Raw genomic sequence first — 14,424 nt, forward strand, 5'->3', positions numbered from 1 at the left:
CCCTGGAAGAAATTACATCATAATTCTGTAAAACGTTATGCAAAATGCTTCCACTTCTATTGCCCTAGGATTTCAGAGTTGGGAGTCATCTAGCCCAATCCATATAAGAAAATCAGTCAACTCTATAGCATATGTAAGTGGCCATTCAACTCCCTTAAGTGAGAAGGAACTGAATGGTCCATTCCACTTTTGAATAGCTCTAATTGTTGGGGGGGGGGGATCCTTTTATCAAGCCTAGATTTAATCCATTGCTTCTATTTCTGCCTTCTGGGGTCAGACAGTTAATTTATAATGCTTTTTCTAAGTGATCAACCTTTATATACTTGAAGATAGCTATTAGGTCCACTTTTAAGTCTTTAGTAGGCCAAATGTTGGGCCTCAATTCCTTCAGTTGATCCTCTTCTTCTGGGACCTTCCAATTTATCAACACCCTTTCTAAATTGTAGCAGCCAGAAATGAACACAATACTCCATTTTTGGTCCAAATAGGGCAAAGCACAGTGGGTCTATTACCTCTGAATTCCCAAAACACTATGCCTCTCTTAATGCAGCCTAGAACTGTGCTTATTTTTATTTAGCCTGCCATCTACTAATCATCGTGTCATTCCCCCTCTCAGCTTATTTAAACTGTCTATTCATGCCTCTCCCATCTTATATTTGTGGAATTTATTTTATAAAAGATTTTACATTTACCCTATTAAGTTTCATCTTATTTGGTACAGTGTTCTAGCTGGTCCAGATCTTTTAAAATTTTGTCATATAACAATTTTAACTATTTCTCCTGGCTTTTATTACCATTAAATCTGATAAGCATGCCAATCCCATCTTTATCCAAATCACTAATAAAAATATGAAATAGCAGTGGGCCAAGCACAGATCCCTAAGGGTCTAACACTGGAGACCTTCTTCCAAGGGCAATATGGAACATTAATGGCTACTTTTGGGGTCTGGTCAGTCACCCAACTCCAAAAAGTTAAATTGTTTAGCCCATATTGTTCAGATGAATACCACGACACTTTGCCAAAATCTCAGCAAACTATGATCTATAGGAATGCCCCGAGTTACAGTTCAGTAATCCTATCAATAAAGAAAGCAGGTTAATTTGGCATGGCCTATTTTTGATGAAGTCATACTGTATCTTTTGTCACTTTTCTTTACTGGATGTTCAACAAACATTTATAACTCATTCTAGAATCTTACCAGGAAACAAAGTCAAAATCACTGGCTTATAGTTTGGAGATTACTTTAAAAAAAACCAGTTTTCTCCCAAACTGAGGAATCTCTCCTGTTCTTTGCATCCTTTGTTATCACTGACAATAGCTCAACAATTCCATTTGCCAATTCTTTCATTACTGAGATGTTGTTCATTTAGGCCTGGTAACTTGATCTTATTTAGGGTAGCTAGATGCTTTATTTTCATTGTTCTCATTATCTTGGGTCTCATCTCTATTTGATACATTTTTGTCCTTTCATATGTTGTTCTTGAAATTTAAAACAGAAGCAAAATCACAAATTCAGTAGTTTTTGCCTTTTCACTGTGGTCAGGTGTCATCCTATCCTTCTTCAGGAGCCTTATTTTCTCCTCTATAGTGAAGAAAATCTTTTATATTGTTACACACCCTCTCATCTTCTATACAGCTCTTTTCAAAATCTTTAAGTTCTCTGTATATCCCGTCTTTTTAGACTTTTTTCTTCTTCCTAGGAATGGATTTTCTTCATATCATCTTAACTTTATTCTTCAGAACTTCCTTGCTGACATGTTTAAAATTGCTTTTCCCAAACCAAGAACTGATGTTAAGACTCTCTCTTTTCCTCTCTCACAGTTGGGGATGGAACCTCCTTGAGTTTCTCATTTTTACTTCAACAACCACTGCCTCCCTGTTGGTGTGAATTTTATTCCAAACAGAATTTTCTCCTTTTGGACTTAATAGTTTTTTGAATGGTGAAAGACCATTTTTAGTGTGCATTTGAAAAAGAATCCCAGAAGCTGTACTGATAGCTGAAGTCTCACCAATACATCATGTCTTGGTATCAGGCTTGTGATGCTTCCTGAATTCATATTCCCTTTCTGAATAGTGGTTGGATTTTATTTGTTGACAAAGTTGCTTCCTTTCCCCCTGATCTTCACTCAAATTGTCTTATACTAGTTCCTTCTTGTTCTTTGCTCTCTTCATATACCTTAATACATACTTTCAACTTAATTTTGAATAAGGTACACCTTTCCAGAGCTATATTCTAGTTATGCATCTCATCTAACCAAGACCTAGTTTATACCTATGAAGTCAAATTTATTTTCTTGTATTAGGATCCAATTCCTTTTGTTTGCTGTCCATACTTTATAGAAATACTTAAGAACATAGGTTTTTATTACTGGCTTCTTTGGTTTGATTTAATCCTCACGACAGCCCTGTTAAGTATATTGCTATTCCTATTTTTCAGACTAGGAAACTGAGGCAGAACTGACCTTCTTATGGCCAAATTGCTAGCAAATATAAGTTAGAACTTAAGCCCAGGTCTCCTCAATCTTTTATCCAGGATTCTAATTCTACAACCTTCCTAACCTAGAAGCTTGTGACTGACATACCTTTCTATCTTATATTTACATTGTTACATGTATTTTTGAATCTGCTGAATTTTGCTACAAGAGATGCTTCTGATGGAAAACTGACACAGGATCAAGATTCCTCTGGGACTAAGAGAATGGTCTGAATGGGAAGAAAATTGTGGGAACTAAGTTCAGGATTTCATTGACTCCCACCTAGATTATTGCAAGGGCCATTAATTGCTCTCTCTCATTCCAGTCCATCCTATATACCTTCTTGTTTTTAAGAGCAAATCTAACCACGTTAACTCCTTACAACTTCTATTGATTCTAGGACAAAATATAAACCTCGCTGAAACACCTTCACAACCCTATCCCAATATATCTTTTCTTTCTCATTGGGCATTACTCCTTCTTGCATTCTGTGATCTAGCCAGATTGGCCACCCCTCTGATCCTCAGTCTCTGCCTGTGCATTGGCCATTCCACAAGTCTGGAATGCTCTCTACCTTTGCCTCAGAGTCCCTCTCTTAAAACGTAGTTCAAGCATTATCTTTTGCATGAAGCTTTTTCTGATCCTCATTTTGATGACTAGTTCCTTTCCTCCCAAACTACTTTGTATTATATTATTTTGCATTTATTCATTTTATACTTACGCTGTATATATTTCTATATGTATTTGTGTTTGTTCCCCTCCCACCCCTTCCAGAATGTAAGCTCCTTCTGGAGGAAGACTGTTTCATCTTTTTGTATTTGTATCCTCAGGGTCAGGCACATAGGAGGCACTTAATACATGCTCGTTGATTGATTGATGATGGTAAATCTTGCCACAATACCCAGCACGGTGGAGGAAAAGACATACTTATATCAGAAGCAAAAATTTCCATTTAGTACAATGGAGACTCACTTTACCTCTGACATGGAACTGTGTAATCCTAAAGCAAATGAGACCTATTTCAGTGGGAAAAGCTTTTCCCACAACAGGCTGGTGATATTCTTTCAAATTTTTTTGTTTGTTTTTATTATTTTTTTTTAAAGTTCACTGATCATCACAAAAACCCAATAAATGCAACTAAAGATAAAACAAAATGTCCAACCGAGATCTAAGAACCCAGAGCTAAGGGGAGACGTGACACTGTGCTGCACGGTGCGTACATAGGGCAGTCACGCATATGTGCAGCAGACAGCTGTTGACAGAAACAAGAGGAAAAAGAGTGTGTGTGTGTGTAGGGGGATGGGGGGAGAGGGCAGGTGTTATATTAACCGCTGGACAATGACAGCATTGAGTAGGTTGGCCTCCTTCAAGGTCTGGCTCTCATCAGCCAGCTCTTTGTTCGGAAAGGTGGTCATAAGGACAAAGCTCATGGCTGCCATCGCTGGCCGAGCGTCGACAATGAAAAGCCGGACATCGCTGATCCTGGTACAAGAAAGGAAAACAAGAATGTCACCCTGGTACACTTTATGATGCTGAAAAGGAGGTGGTGAAAGAGTGGAGGGACCCTTTGACCCCAGTTCCCTAGGCCCTCCCATCAAAGTTACTGCCCAGAGATGGGAAGGGCACAGGTGACTGTCACCTATGAATTCTATTCTGGACAGTAACTTCTGAATGAAAAGAACCATGGAATGTTAGAGGTGGAAGAGTCCTTGAAATTTTCTAGCCATGGGATCATAGTTCTAAGCCAGGGAGGGGCTTCAATGTGCTCAATGTTACATAATGAAGTAGTGGCAGAGCTGGAACCATGACCCAGGCCAGTGCTCTATTGGGCCTCACACTATCTGCCTGACAAATGTGCTCAAAAGAGACTTTGTTGGTTGTAAATCTATAGATTTAGCTGGGAACGGACCTTTCCCCATCTTTTCCTTTTCTCTGACAGAAATGTTTCAGATCCCATCCAAGCCAGCTGAAGTCTGCATGATATCAAATATTTTGACCTTATAGAAGAATATGGTTCTTGGTAAGTACATGGTTTATGCAGCAAGTCACCAGGCTATTTCCTTAACAATCCTGTGAAATAGGAGATCCAAATATCATCTCAAAGGGTGGACATGACCTGACCCATATCACATGAATACAACTTTGAGTCCAATATTCTTCTTTCTTCACGAGCTTGGCCCACATACATAAAGTTAAGATAAACTATTAGCAGGAAAGGATATGGAGGAGTTAGTTAGCAAATTCAGGTTCAGTCTGAATAGTGGCAAGGTCTTATGGGACTTCAGGGAGGTCCAAGAGTCCACAATGTGAAGTAGATTCTGTTTCTCTGAGTTGTAGGTAGATCAAAGGAGGACTGAAAATTTTTCTCAAGAAATTGACAGCATGCATTCAAACTGAACAGTGGGAACAAAATCTCTCTAGTTTTAAGTTTCCTCTTTGGGAAAAAAATTTGTCCTTTGGGGATTTATTCTGATTTACTCTGATGCTGGTTCTAGCTCTAATCTAGAAGCTTTCTATAGCCCCGGCTCAAATGCCCTTGTGGTGCCATGATCCCAGACAGAAAATATATGAAATGGTGCTGGCTAGTATGTTAAAGTCTAAACCTTGGTGGATGCCACATTCCCAAAGGCAGAACCTAGTCACTGGGCTGGCTTTCCTAGATGTCTTCAGAAAATCAATGCTATATCTAGGAAAAGAAATCCATGAAAGTGTGCAGAGTGGAAAGTATTACAAAAACTAGCAACTATTTCTAGGTGAGTTGAGGAAAGAGTTCTACACATATTACGAAGGTAAAGAAATGAGAATTGTTTAACCTCAGGGAACGGAAAACAACAGTAATAATAACAACTCAGTAATTCTACAATGCTTTATAGTCACAAAATGCTTTTCATAAATTATTTATTTGAACCCTGAAACAATACTATCAGGGCAGCAGAGAAGGCTTTAAAAAATATTTTTATAGAAGAGGAAACTAAGGCTCAAAGAATGGAAATGACTTGTCCAAGGTAATATAATGAACAAAGTGGCAGAACTAAGAATAGAAGTCAGACTTCCTAGATTTCATTTTTGAGAAAGGGAGATAGAGAGATTTTGCTAAGATTCCAAGTATGTTCCTTCTGAGATGACCTCCATTGGCCTGTCTATAACTTGTTTGTATGTAGCTGTTTGCATATTGTCTTTTCCCTTACAATGTGAGCTCTGAGATTAGGGCCTGCTTTTGTCTTTCCTTGAATGTCTAGAACTTTGCACAGTAGGTTCACAAATGCTGGCTGACTGGACTTCGATATAAAGATATTCTATATATTGAAACTTTTAGATCTTTAAATCTTAAGAAAACAAAAACCTTCCAATAAACAGATTTTCTGTCAGCAGAATCAATATGCACATGATGTGAAAACAGTAAAGAGCCAGATTCAATAGTTTCAGTTCATAAAGGAAGGGGAACATTCATAGGTAGCTTTTCCTAGGGTTGAAATGTTTCTCAGATCTGAGGAAACAAAAAGAAACCAAATGAGGCTACTTTATCCCCTTGCCATGATGCTAGACCACCCAGATTGAATGGCATCCTATTCTATATTGATTCTGTCGATGAAATGTAATGTCCTCCTGAATCTATGAGAAATGGTACAAAAATATTTACAGCTGCTTTTTTTGTGGCAGCAAAAAGGCAAGGGGGGGGGATGCCCAACAAATGGAGAATGACTGAATAAATTATAGCATTCTGAATAAAATATAGCATATATATATATATAAAATATAGCATATAGATTGTAAGGGAATAGTATTGTGCTATAAGAAATGATGAAGAGGATGGCTTCAGAAAAACTCAGGGGCTTTTTGAGCTGATGCAAAGCGAAGTGAGCAGAATCAGGAAACATTGTATAGATCAAAAGCATATTGTAATGATGATCAATTTTGAGACTTAGCTACTCTGATCAATATAGGAATCCATGACAATTCTAAAGAATTTCTGATGAAAAATGCTATCCACTTCCAGTGACAACTGATGAACTCTTGAGTACAGAATGAAGCATATCTTTTCTCTTTTTTTCCTTAAGTTTAATGTGGAAATAGATTTTGTAGGATTTCATATGTACAACAGATATTGTATTTCTTGCCTTTTCAGTTGATGAGGGAGAGGCTAGAGGGAGAAAGAAAATTTGGAACTGAAAAAGTGGTCTCCATGCTCAAAAAATAACAAGAAATCTAAACCTATTCATATGAATCTCAGCAACTCTTGAGCATGTTTCAGCCCCTGCTCCAACTATTAATACAAAGGTAATTTCTGGGTAAAGAAGGCCCCTACTTTACCTGTGACGGTGGTTAAACTTCTGTACCAGTCTCCCGCCATCTGCGAGCCTGATTTGGATGTTGGTTGTGGGCTCTGACTCGTCAATTGTGATGGAGGAACTGGCTTTGGCTTCATTTTCTGCCTGCTGAGCTGGAGAGCTTGTGTTCAGTAGCTGTGGGGTAGTGCTGAAGAAGGAGAAAGGCATCAGGGCCATGAACAGAAAGATTCCTCTTTTGGAATAATAATGAACCTTTACTTCTTTTCATAGCTGCTCACCAGCTCTATATAGATGTTTCCTTTCTTGTAGTTTTCAGCATCTTCATAATGACCCAAATAATTGGTATCTATCAAATGGCCTAAGTAACAAATATCTTGTCATTTAACTTATTTTAAAATTTCTAATCTTATTTCTTTTGAGTCTTGAGTTCATAATAATTTTCTTGGCAACTTAGTTTCTGTTGCTTACCTTTGATAATTGTTTGGATTACTAATAACTGTAATTACAAATATAAATTGCATGGCTACAAGTAATGAAAAACTAGTCTCTGAGGAATTCAAAATAAGTATCCCACACAAGATAATGAAAGGGGATGGGGGGGGGGAGTATGAATAAGCTTCAACATATCTGTAACTTATAAGTGGAGTTAAAATATACACAGGGAAATATGATCAATGGAATCTCTGTGACCAACTTAAGGCAGTCAAGATGGATGGATTGTGATCAGCAATGCTGCAGGGAATATCTAAACCAATGAAATCACAGACCAGTTTGAGTACCAACAGCAATAAAACAATATTTTGAGGTAATACTTTATATAAACATATCTCATTCAATCCACAAATCAACATTATACCATGCAGAAAATCTCTTCTTATCCCCATTATAGAGACAAGGAAATTGAGAACAAGGTTAAATGACTGCCCCAAAGTTAGCTAGTAAGTGGCAGAGTGGGGACTCTAACCTGAGCCAGCCCAACCAAATCTATACCATCTGGCCACTCAGTTGCTGGGTTGACACTAGGAGGACAGAGGCCATACTAAGGTTTTTGAATCAAATCACAAAAATTGTTGGAATAGCTAGTGTCAATGTTACTAGAGGATAAAAAGATAAACATAATTGCTATTTCCTAGGAACTTAAGGGTCTAGTTGGGTTAAAAAGGTCAATTGTATCAGAAAAGGTGCTGGATATGGAGTTAGAAGACTATAATCTGAATTCTCATTTTGCTTAGAAGCTATGTGACTATGTGCATGTCACTTATCTCCCCTGTGCCTTTATTTCTACATCAGATCCAAGTCAGGGATAATAATATATAGTGGTAAAGAATCAGAAACTATACCCATCAACTGGGAAACGGCTAAACAAATTACACTATATGAATGTAATGGAATACTACTGTGCCCTGAGCAATGATGAATGGGACAATTTCAGAGAAACACAGGAAGACCTGTATGAACTGCTGCATAGGAAAGTGAGCAGAACCAGGAGAACAATTATATAATAATAATAACTTTGTAAAGATAAACAACTTTGAAAGATTTAATTCTGATCGAGGCAATGACTATAATACCAGAGGACTAATAATGAATGAAGCATGATACTCATATCCTGACAGAGGTGATGTGACTCAGAGAAACATTTTTAACAGTCTAGGAATTTGTTTTACATGATTATATATATATATATATATATATATATATATATAATGAGTCTTGTGGTTTTTTTTCCCCTAATGAGGGGGAAGAAGTGGGAGGGAGAGAAAACGAATTTCTGTTAATTGAAAATTTAAAAAAGTTAAAAATGTTTTAAAAATTAATTTTATTTTTAAGTTAAAAAACTACTTTCCAGAGAGTAAAAAAATGCTTTGTTCATTATCTTTTTTCCTAAACTTGTTCCTCCTTTAAATACTAATTTTGTCTCTGCTGCTTCTTAATCTCTCACATTTCAAGTTAAGACTTTTGCTTCTTTCTCACTTCTCTTATAAAAGCAGTTACCAAGTCATATTGCTTCCAATACGTACAATTCTTCTCTACTCTATTCTCTCTGCCATCAACCCAATATAGGTCTTCATTATTATTTGCTTAGCCTTAACTCCTATTACCTAGTTCCATGCCCTCTACACTCTGATGAAGCTGGGTTCTTTTCCCTCGTCCCCCTACCAAATGGGCACTGTGCTCTTATGACTTCTTGCTTCTGTTCATGCCATTTCCTATCTCTAGAATGTCAACTATCGTATATACTGCTATCTTTTAAAGGTTATTTCAAATGCCACATCTTCTAGGAGAGCTGAAGCTAGCCTCTGTGCACATTATGTGTTTGCACTAAGCTATTAACCACTAATGAAAGGCAGCTGAGCAAGTTGGCATCTTATTAAGAAAAGTGGAGAAAACCAGTAAGTTTTTGAAAGTGCCAAAAACTGCAATATTTGTACAAAATGCAGATTGATCTCCCCCAAAGAAGAGAAAATAAATGGCCATAGAAATGTCTTAATTCCCTCCAGGTTATGAGGGGAAATGAAGTGTTCCTCAAAGAAAGAGAGTAAGTTTTTCAAGAAGAAAAACAATTTGAAGAGGCAGAGAGAAATCATAACCTGTCTCAGGAGGCTGAAGAATGTAACAGGAAAGAAGAAAGGAAGGATGACCACTGAACACTTGGAGCAATATTACAAGCATGAGAATCTTCCCATAGAGAGGGATACCAGGACATTCTGAGCTCTAAGGAATGAAGATGTGGATATAAAATGTGGTACCACCAGGAAAAGATATATCATAATGGTCAGAGAAAAAGGCAAGTAGTGGTGGCTTAGTGCCTCTTTGCTAAGGTAGCTAAATGAAAAGTATTGTCCTCTCTCTTCTTTATATGCTTTCTTATTTACTTATCTTAACAGACCCAATGGATTCAATTATCATCCCAAAGCAGATGACTGCCAAGTCTACTTAACCAATCCCAGATCTCACCTGAGATCAAATCTTGCATCTCTAATTGCCTATCAGACATTCGAAATTGTAAGTACTGGGCAAGAGACTTACTATGGTCATATGTGTTTTCATCACTGCAATCAAAAGAAGACAGGGATTTCAGAAAAGAAATGAAGGTGTGGGAATGAATTGCTGTCCAAGATGATATATGAGAATGGAATTGGAATTTATTGAACAAAGCTTAATATTAAGAATAGACTCTTGGGGGAAGGGGGGGCAGCTGGGTAGCTCAGTGGATTGAGAGTCAGGCCTAGATATGGGAGGTCCTAGGTTCAAATCTGGCCTCAGACACTTTCCAGCTCTGTGACCCTGGCCAAGTCACTTAACCCCCATTGCCTAGCCCTTACCACTCTTCTGCATTGGAACCAATACACAGTATTGATTCTAAGACAGAAGGTAAGGGTTAAAAAAAAAAAAGAATAGACTCTTGGTTAGGGATTGAAAAGATCTATTAAGAGTTAATTTAAAAAAAAAGAGCGAAAAAACCACTCCTTTATCTGGATGGCCATATGCTACAAAAAAAGATATAACATAGAAAAACAGTAGTAGGGAAGGACCAGTAACAACAGTATGTAGGAGTCAATATTCAAGAAAAGCCCATTAAAACCAAATTTTTAAAAATTTTAAAAGAAAAAAAAATCAGACATCTCTATACAAATGTACAAAATAGAGGTAATAAAAAGGCTAACTAGAGATCCTAAAGTAAAGAAGCAATTTAAATCTTGTAGGTATCTTCAATGAAACTTGGTAGGATGGGACTCATGACAATAGCAATGGAAGGTTACATTTTATTAAAAAGGAACAGATTAAAAGGATACAAGAGCAATGGAGTTGCATTAAGCATTAAAAAGAAATATGAGGAAACACCAGAACTAGAGGGCTTGGGAAGCATGTGGTTGAGCATCAAAAGGAAAAAAAAGAAGTGATGCTGTGGGAATCCACTAAAGAACTGGATGGAATGAGAAAACATACAAAGTATTTTTATTTAGGAAACAAATAACAAACCCAGCATGAAGGCATAAGACAGTTAACAGGGATTGAGGCCTTCCATTCTGCAAACATCTGTTTGGAACGTTCTGCACAAAAAGCAGAGCAACTGAAAATTCCTAACTTGCTTTAGTGAAAATATTATTCTTCAGAATGTGAAATTCACAAAATTGTTCTGATCAACAAAGTGGTATTGGTTTCTGAGGTGGAAATGATGCAAATACTTAAAAGTGGCTATTCCATTTTAAGAACTCATGATAGCAAATAGAGGAAATCTGAGTATACTTTTACAGAGAGGCAGATTTCAAAGGGATCAAAGGGATAGGTGGATTCACATGATCTAAAATTCTATAGAGGAAGTCAGTAGATGGCAAGCTCTCAAGAATTAAATTCTTAAAGACATAAAACACGGTCAAAAGAGACAAGAGGATGCCCAAGGAACTCACTGATATTTTAAAGACACAAACAGAAGATGGGAATGAGCAGGTAACAGGATGAATGTAAAAAAGTAGTATTCTGTTAAGAATGCTAGAAGGATTATGTTAAAACTCAGAATGAATTGAGGCTTACAGATTCTAAGAATAATAAAGAAGTCTATGGTTGGAGAATACTATTGTATGGTAAGAAATGCTAGAATAGTTTCAGAGAAATGCAGGAAAACCTGTATAAGATAATACTTAGGGAGTGAATACTTAGGGGCAGAACCAGGAAAACAATAACAATAATGTTGTAAAGATAAACAAGTCTGAATGGGCTTAGGAACTCTGATCATTGAAATGACCAATTATGATACCAGAAAACTGATAACCCATGCTTCAAAGGAAGATCAGAGATGACCCAAGACCCCTGCTTAGATTGGATGAAATGATAATATATTGTAAATGATAATGGAATTATTCCAGGTCTTCAATGGAATTCTTCAAGGAATTGTGCTATTTAATATGAATGAATGAATAAAGCCTTTGTGAAGCACTTACTATGTGCAAATCTAAGTAGTGGGAGAAGTAGGGCAAGCTACTGATACAGATAACTAATAATATTGTAGATTCAGAGAAGCATAATGATAAACATAAGTATGTTTAGAGGAGGATTCAGAATAGTGAGGAACTGGAGAATTTTAGCATAGAGAAGACAAAATTTAAGGGGAATATTGTCTTCAATTATCTGAAAGGTCTTGTGGAAGAGTTTAGACTTTATTCTGCTTGGCTCCACAGAGAAGAACTAGAAGGTATGGGTGCAGTTTCTGAAAGGTGATTTCCTAACAATTAGAACTGTGTACTATGCCGACTCAGGAAGTAGAAGTTTTCCCTCAGGAGAAGTCTTCAAGCAGAGGCTGAATGATCATTTGTCCAGGATTTCTGAGAGAAGGTTCCCAGTCAGGTTCCAGTTAAGCTATATGACCTCTAGGTCATTTCCAACCCTTAGTTGTGATTCTGTTTCTGTGAAGCCTTCCCCAATTCCTTCAGCTGACAATGGCTTTAACTGTGAAACTTGACAAAACACTCTGTTTTGGGTAGGTTTATTTAGGGGAATAGCAGGAGATAAAAATTATCAAGGTAAGGTTTGCCTTGTTCCAATGTACTTACAATACTACTAGTTACCTGTATCAGTGGCTTGCCCTACTTCTCCCTCTACTTACTACTGATATTTATAGAATGCTTTAAAGTTCTCAAAGTGTACATGGGAACTAATATCACAACTTATGCTAACAGGCATTGTTATCCACATTTGTGATAAGAAGGGGACACTTGGGTAGCTCAGAAGATTGAGAGCCAGGCCTAGAGATGAAAGATTCTAGGTTCAAATCTGGCCTCAGACACTTCCTAGCTGTGTGACCCTGGCCTTACCATTCTTCTGCCTTGTAACCAATACATAGTACTGATTCTAAGGCAGAAGGTAAGAGTTTAAAAAAAAAAAAGGAGATAAGGAAACAGGCTTAGGGATGCTAATGAGTTACCCATCCAATATCAGAGGTAGGACATGAACCTAAATTTTCTTGAATTAAAGCCTGCCACTCAATCCATTATGCCACACTGTAAAGCCTTAGAAGTTATAGATCTTCTCTTATCTAATCTTCCATCATCCAATACAGTATTCTGTACAACAGGCCTGTTTACTGTTTGCTGTAGTGTAAACCTCAACATGGTATCAACAAATATAAGCTATGGCTGTTGGAAAGGGGTTGTAAAGTTTTGAGTCTGGTCTGGATCTCTTGGGCAATGGGAAACACTGAAGTTTTTAAATAAGGGAATAACCTGAATAGTGATGCATTAGGATACTAGCACTGGAAACATCCACAGGATAGACTGGTGGGGGAGAGATCCATTAGGAAGTTACTGCAATGACTCAAGTATTACACAAAACCTCTTAATCTTAAACCTAAGTCATCTTAACATAGCCGACTCAAAATTTAGTATTTTTGCCACCACCCTACAATTCCTTCTCAGGTATTAAGGCATATCTAGAACCAGTGATGAGAAATATCTTAGGAAATTTCTTAAATGGAGGGTCTGAAACATCAGTATGGACAACTTCTTTTTAGGGTATCTTTGACTTGGAACCCAGAATCTCATGTTGAGATTTTATTTCTAGCAGTTCACATGGAGTCTCCCTTCTAACCAGAAGCAAATCTGTGCATATTTGGTAAATTCTCATTAATTCTGGGAGAACAAAAGCTATAGCTGCATCTAGAAAAATAGCATCCACAGCTGGAATGAGGTGGTATAATACCAAGTGAGGCATATTTCCTCAGGCTTCTTTGAGAGGACAAAAGATAATTGTGAAGCCATCAGAAATACAAAGATAGAGATGCTTTTGACTGAGAAAACTAACAGAGAGGAGAAAAACGATTTGGGCTTTGCAAAACTTATCTCTGGAAACTGTAGGTACATGTACTGTGTCTTTAGGATGGCTATGCTTTTTGAAAGGACAATATAGTGTGGGAAGATGGTCAATAAAGGTCACAGTACCAGTCAAATCTATTCCCAGTATGGTGGAGTGAAAAGGACACTGGACTGGGAATTAGGAGACCACTTGGGGTTAAGTTCTGGCTCAGATGCTTATTAGCTTTATGACTATGGGCAAGTCTTCTCCTGTGATCCTAAGTTTTTGCGTTTGTAGAATGATGGTCATGTTTGTACCCCTTGACTCACAGCATTATGAAGAAAGCACTTTACTACAAAATGAAAGGCTTCATCTTGAACCATGGTTTTGCCAATGAGATATTATCAGCAAGTAACCCAGAAGTCTAGAATTTTGAAGTTGGAAAAGACTTATGAGTTCTTTTAATATAACTCCTACTGGAACAAAAATCTGCTCTGTTCTATAATATCCCTGAAAAGTGGCCATCCAGCAAGCTAATAAACTTCTTTCATAAGTTTTAACAGCTAGTTCATTTTTTTAATGTGATGATTATATACTGTGATGCTTGGCACACTGGAACTATTCTTTATATGAAACAAGGGCTACATAGTTTCTATTCTATATGTTTGACCTCAAAATCAGAGCTGGAAAGGACCTTGGAAAACAATGCTAAAAGCTAAAATGGAACCCCAAGGTTGTCTAATATTCTAATTTTTATAGATGAAGAAAATGAAGGTCAGAGTTGATCAGTCTTCACCATTTTTATTGTGTCTCTTTCTTACTCAAGAATTTAGTGGTTCCTTATTCTTGGGCCATTTAATTGTGCTAACTG

The 14,424-nt window shown here is 37.2% G+C and overlaps 1 protein-coding gene across 1 annotated transcript in view; it reads right to left on the bottom strand.

Moving 5' to 3' along the window:
- Window positions 1–3,537: 3,537 nt before the first annotated feature.
- NSFL1C (NSFL1 cofactor) overlaps window positions 3,538–14,424 on the bottom strand; it is a 36,939-nt gene continuing 26,052 nt past the window's right edge. The window contains exons 8-9 of the mRNA XM_001367629.5: window positions 6,787–6,951; window positions 3,538–3,957 (exon numbers count right to left, since the gene is read on the bottom strand). Of these exons, the coding sequence (XP_001367666.3) occupies window positions 3,795–3,957; window positions 6,787–6,951 (328 nt within the window). The 3' untranslated portion in view covers window positions 3,538–3,794. The remainder of the gene's footprint in view (window positions 3,958–6,786; window positions 6,952–14,424) is intronic.

This window comes from Monodelphis domestica, chromosome 1, assembly GCF_027887165.1.
Source record: "Monodelphis domestica isolate mMonDom1 chromosome 1, mMonDom1.pri, whole genome shotgun sequence".
In the NCBI taxonomy this organism is placed as follows: Eukaryota; Metazoa; Chordata; class Mammalia; order Didelphimorphia; family Didelphidae; genus Monodelphis; species Monodelphis domestica.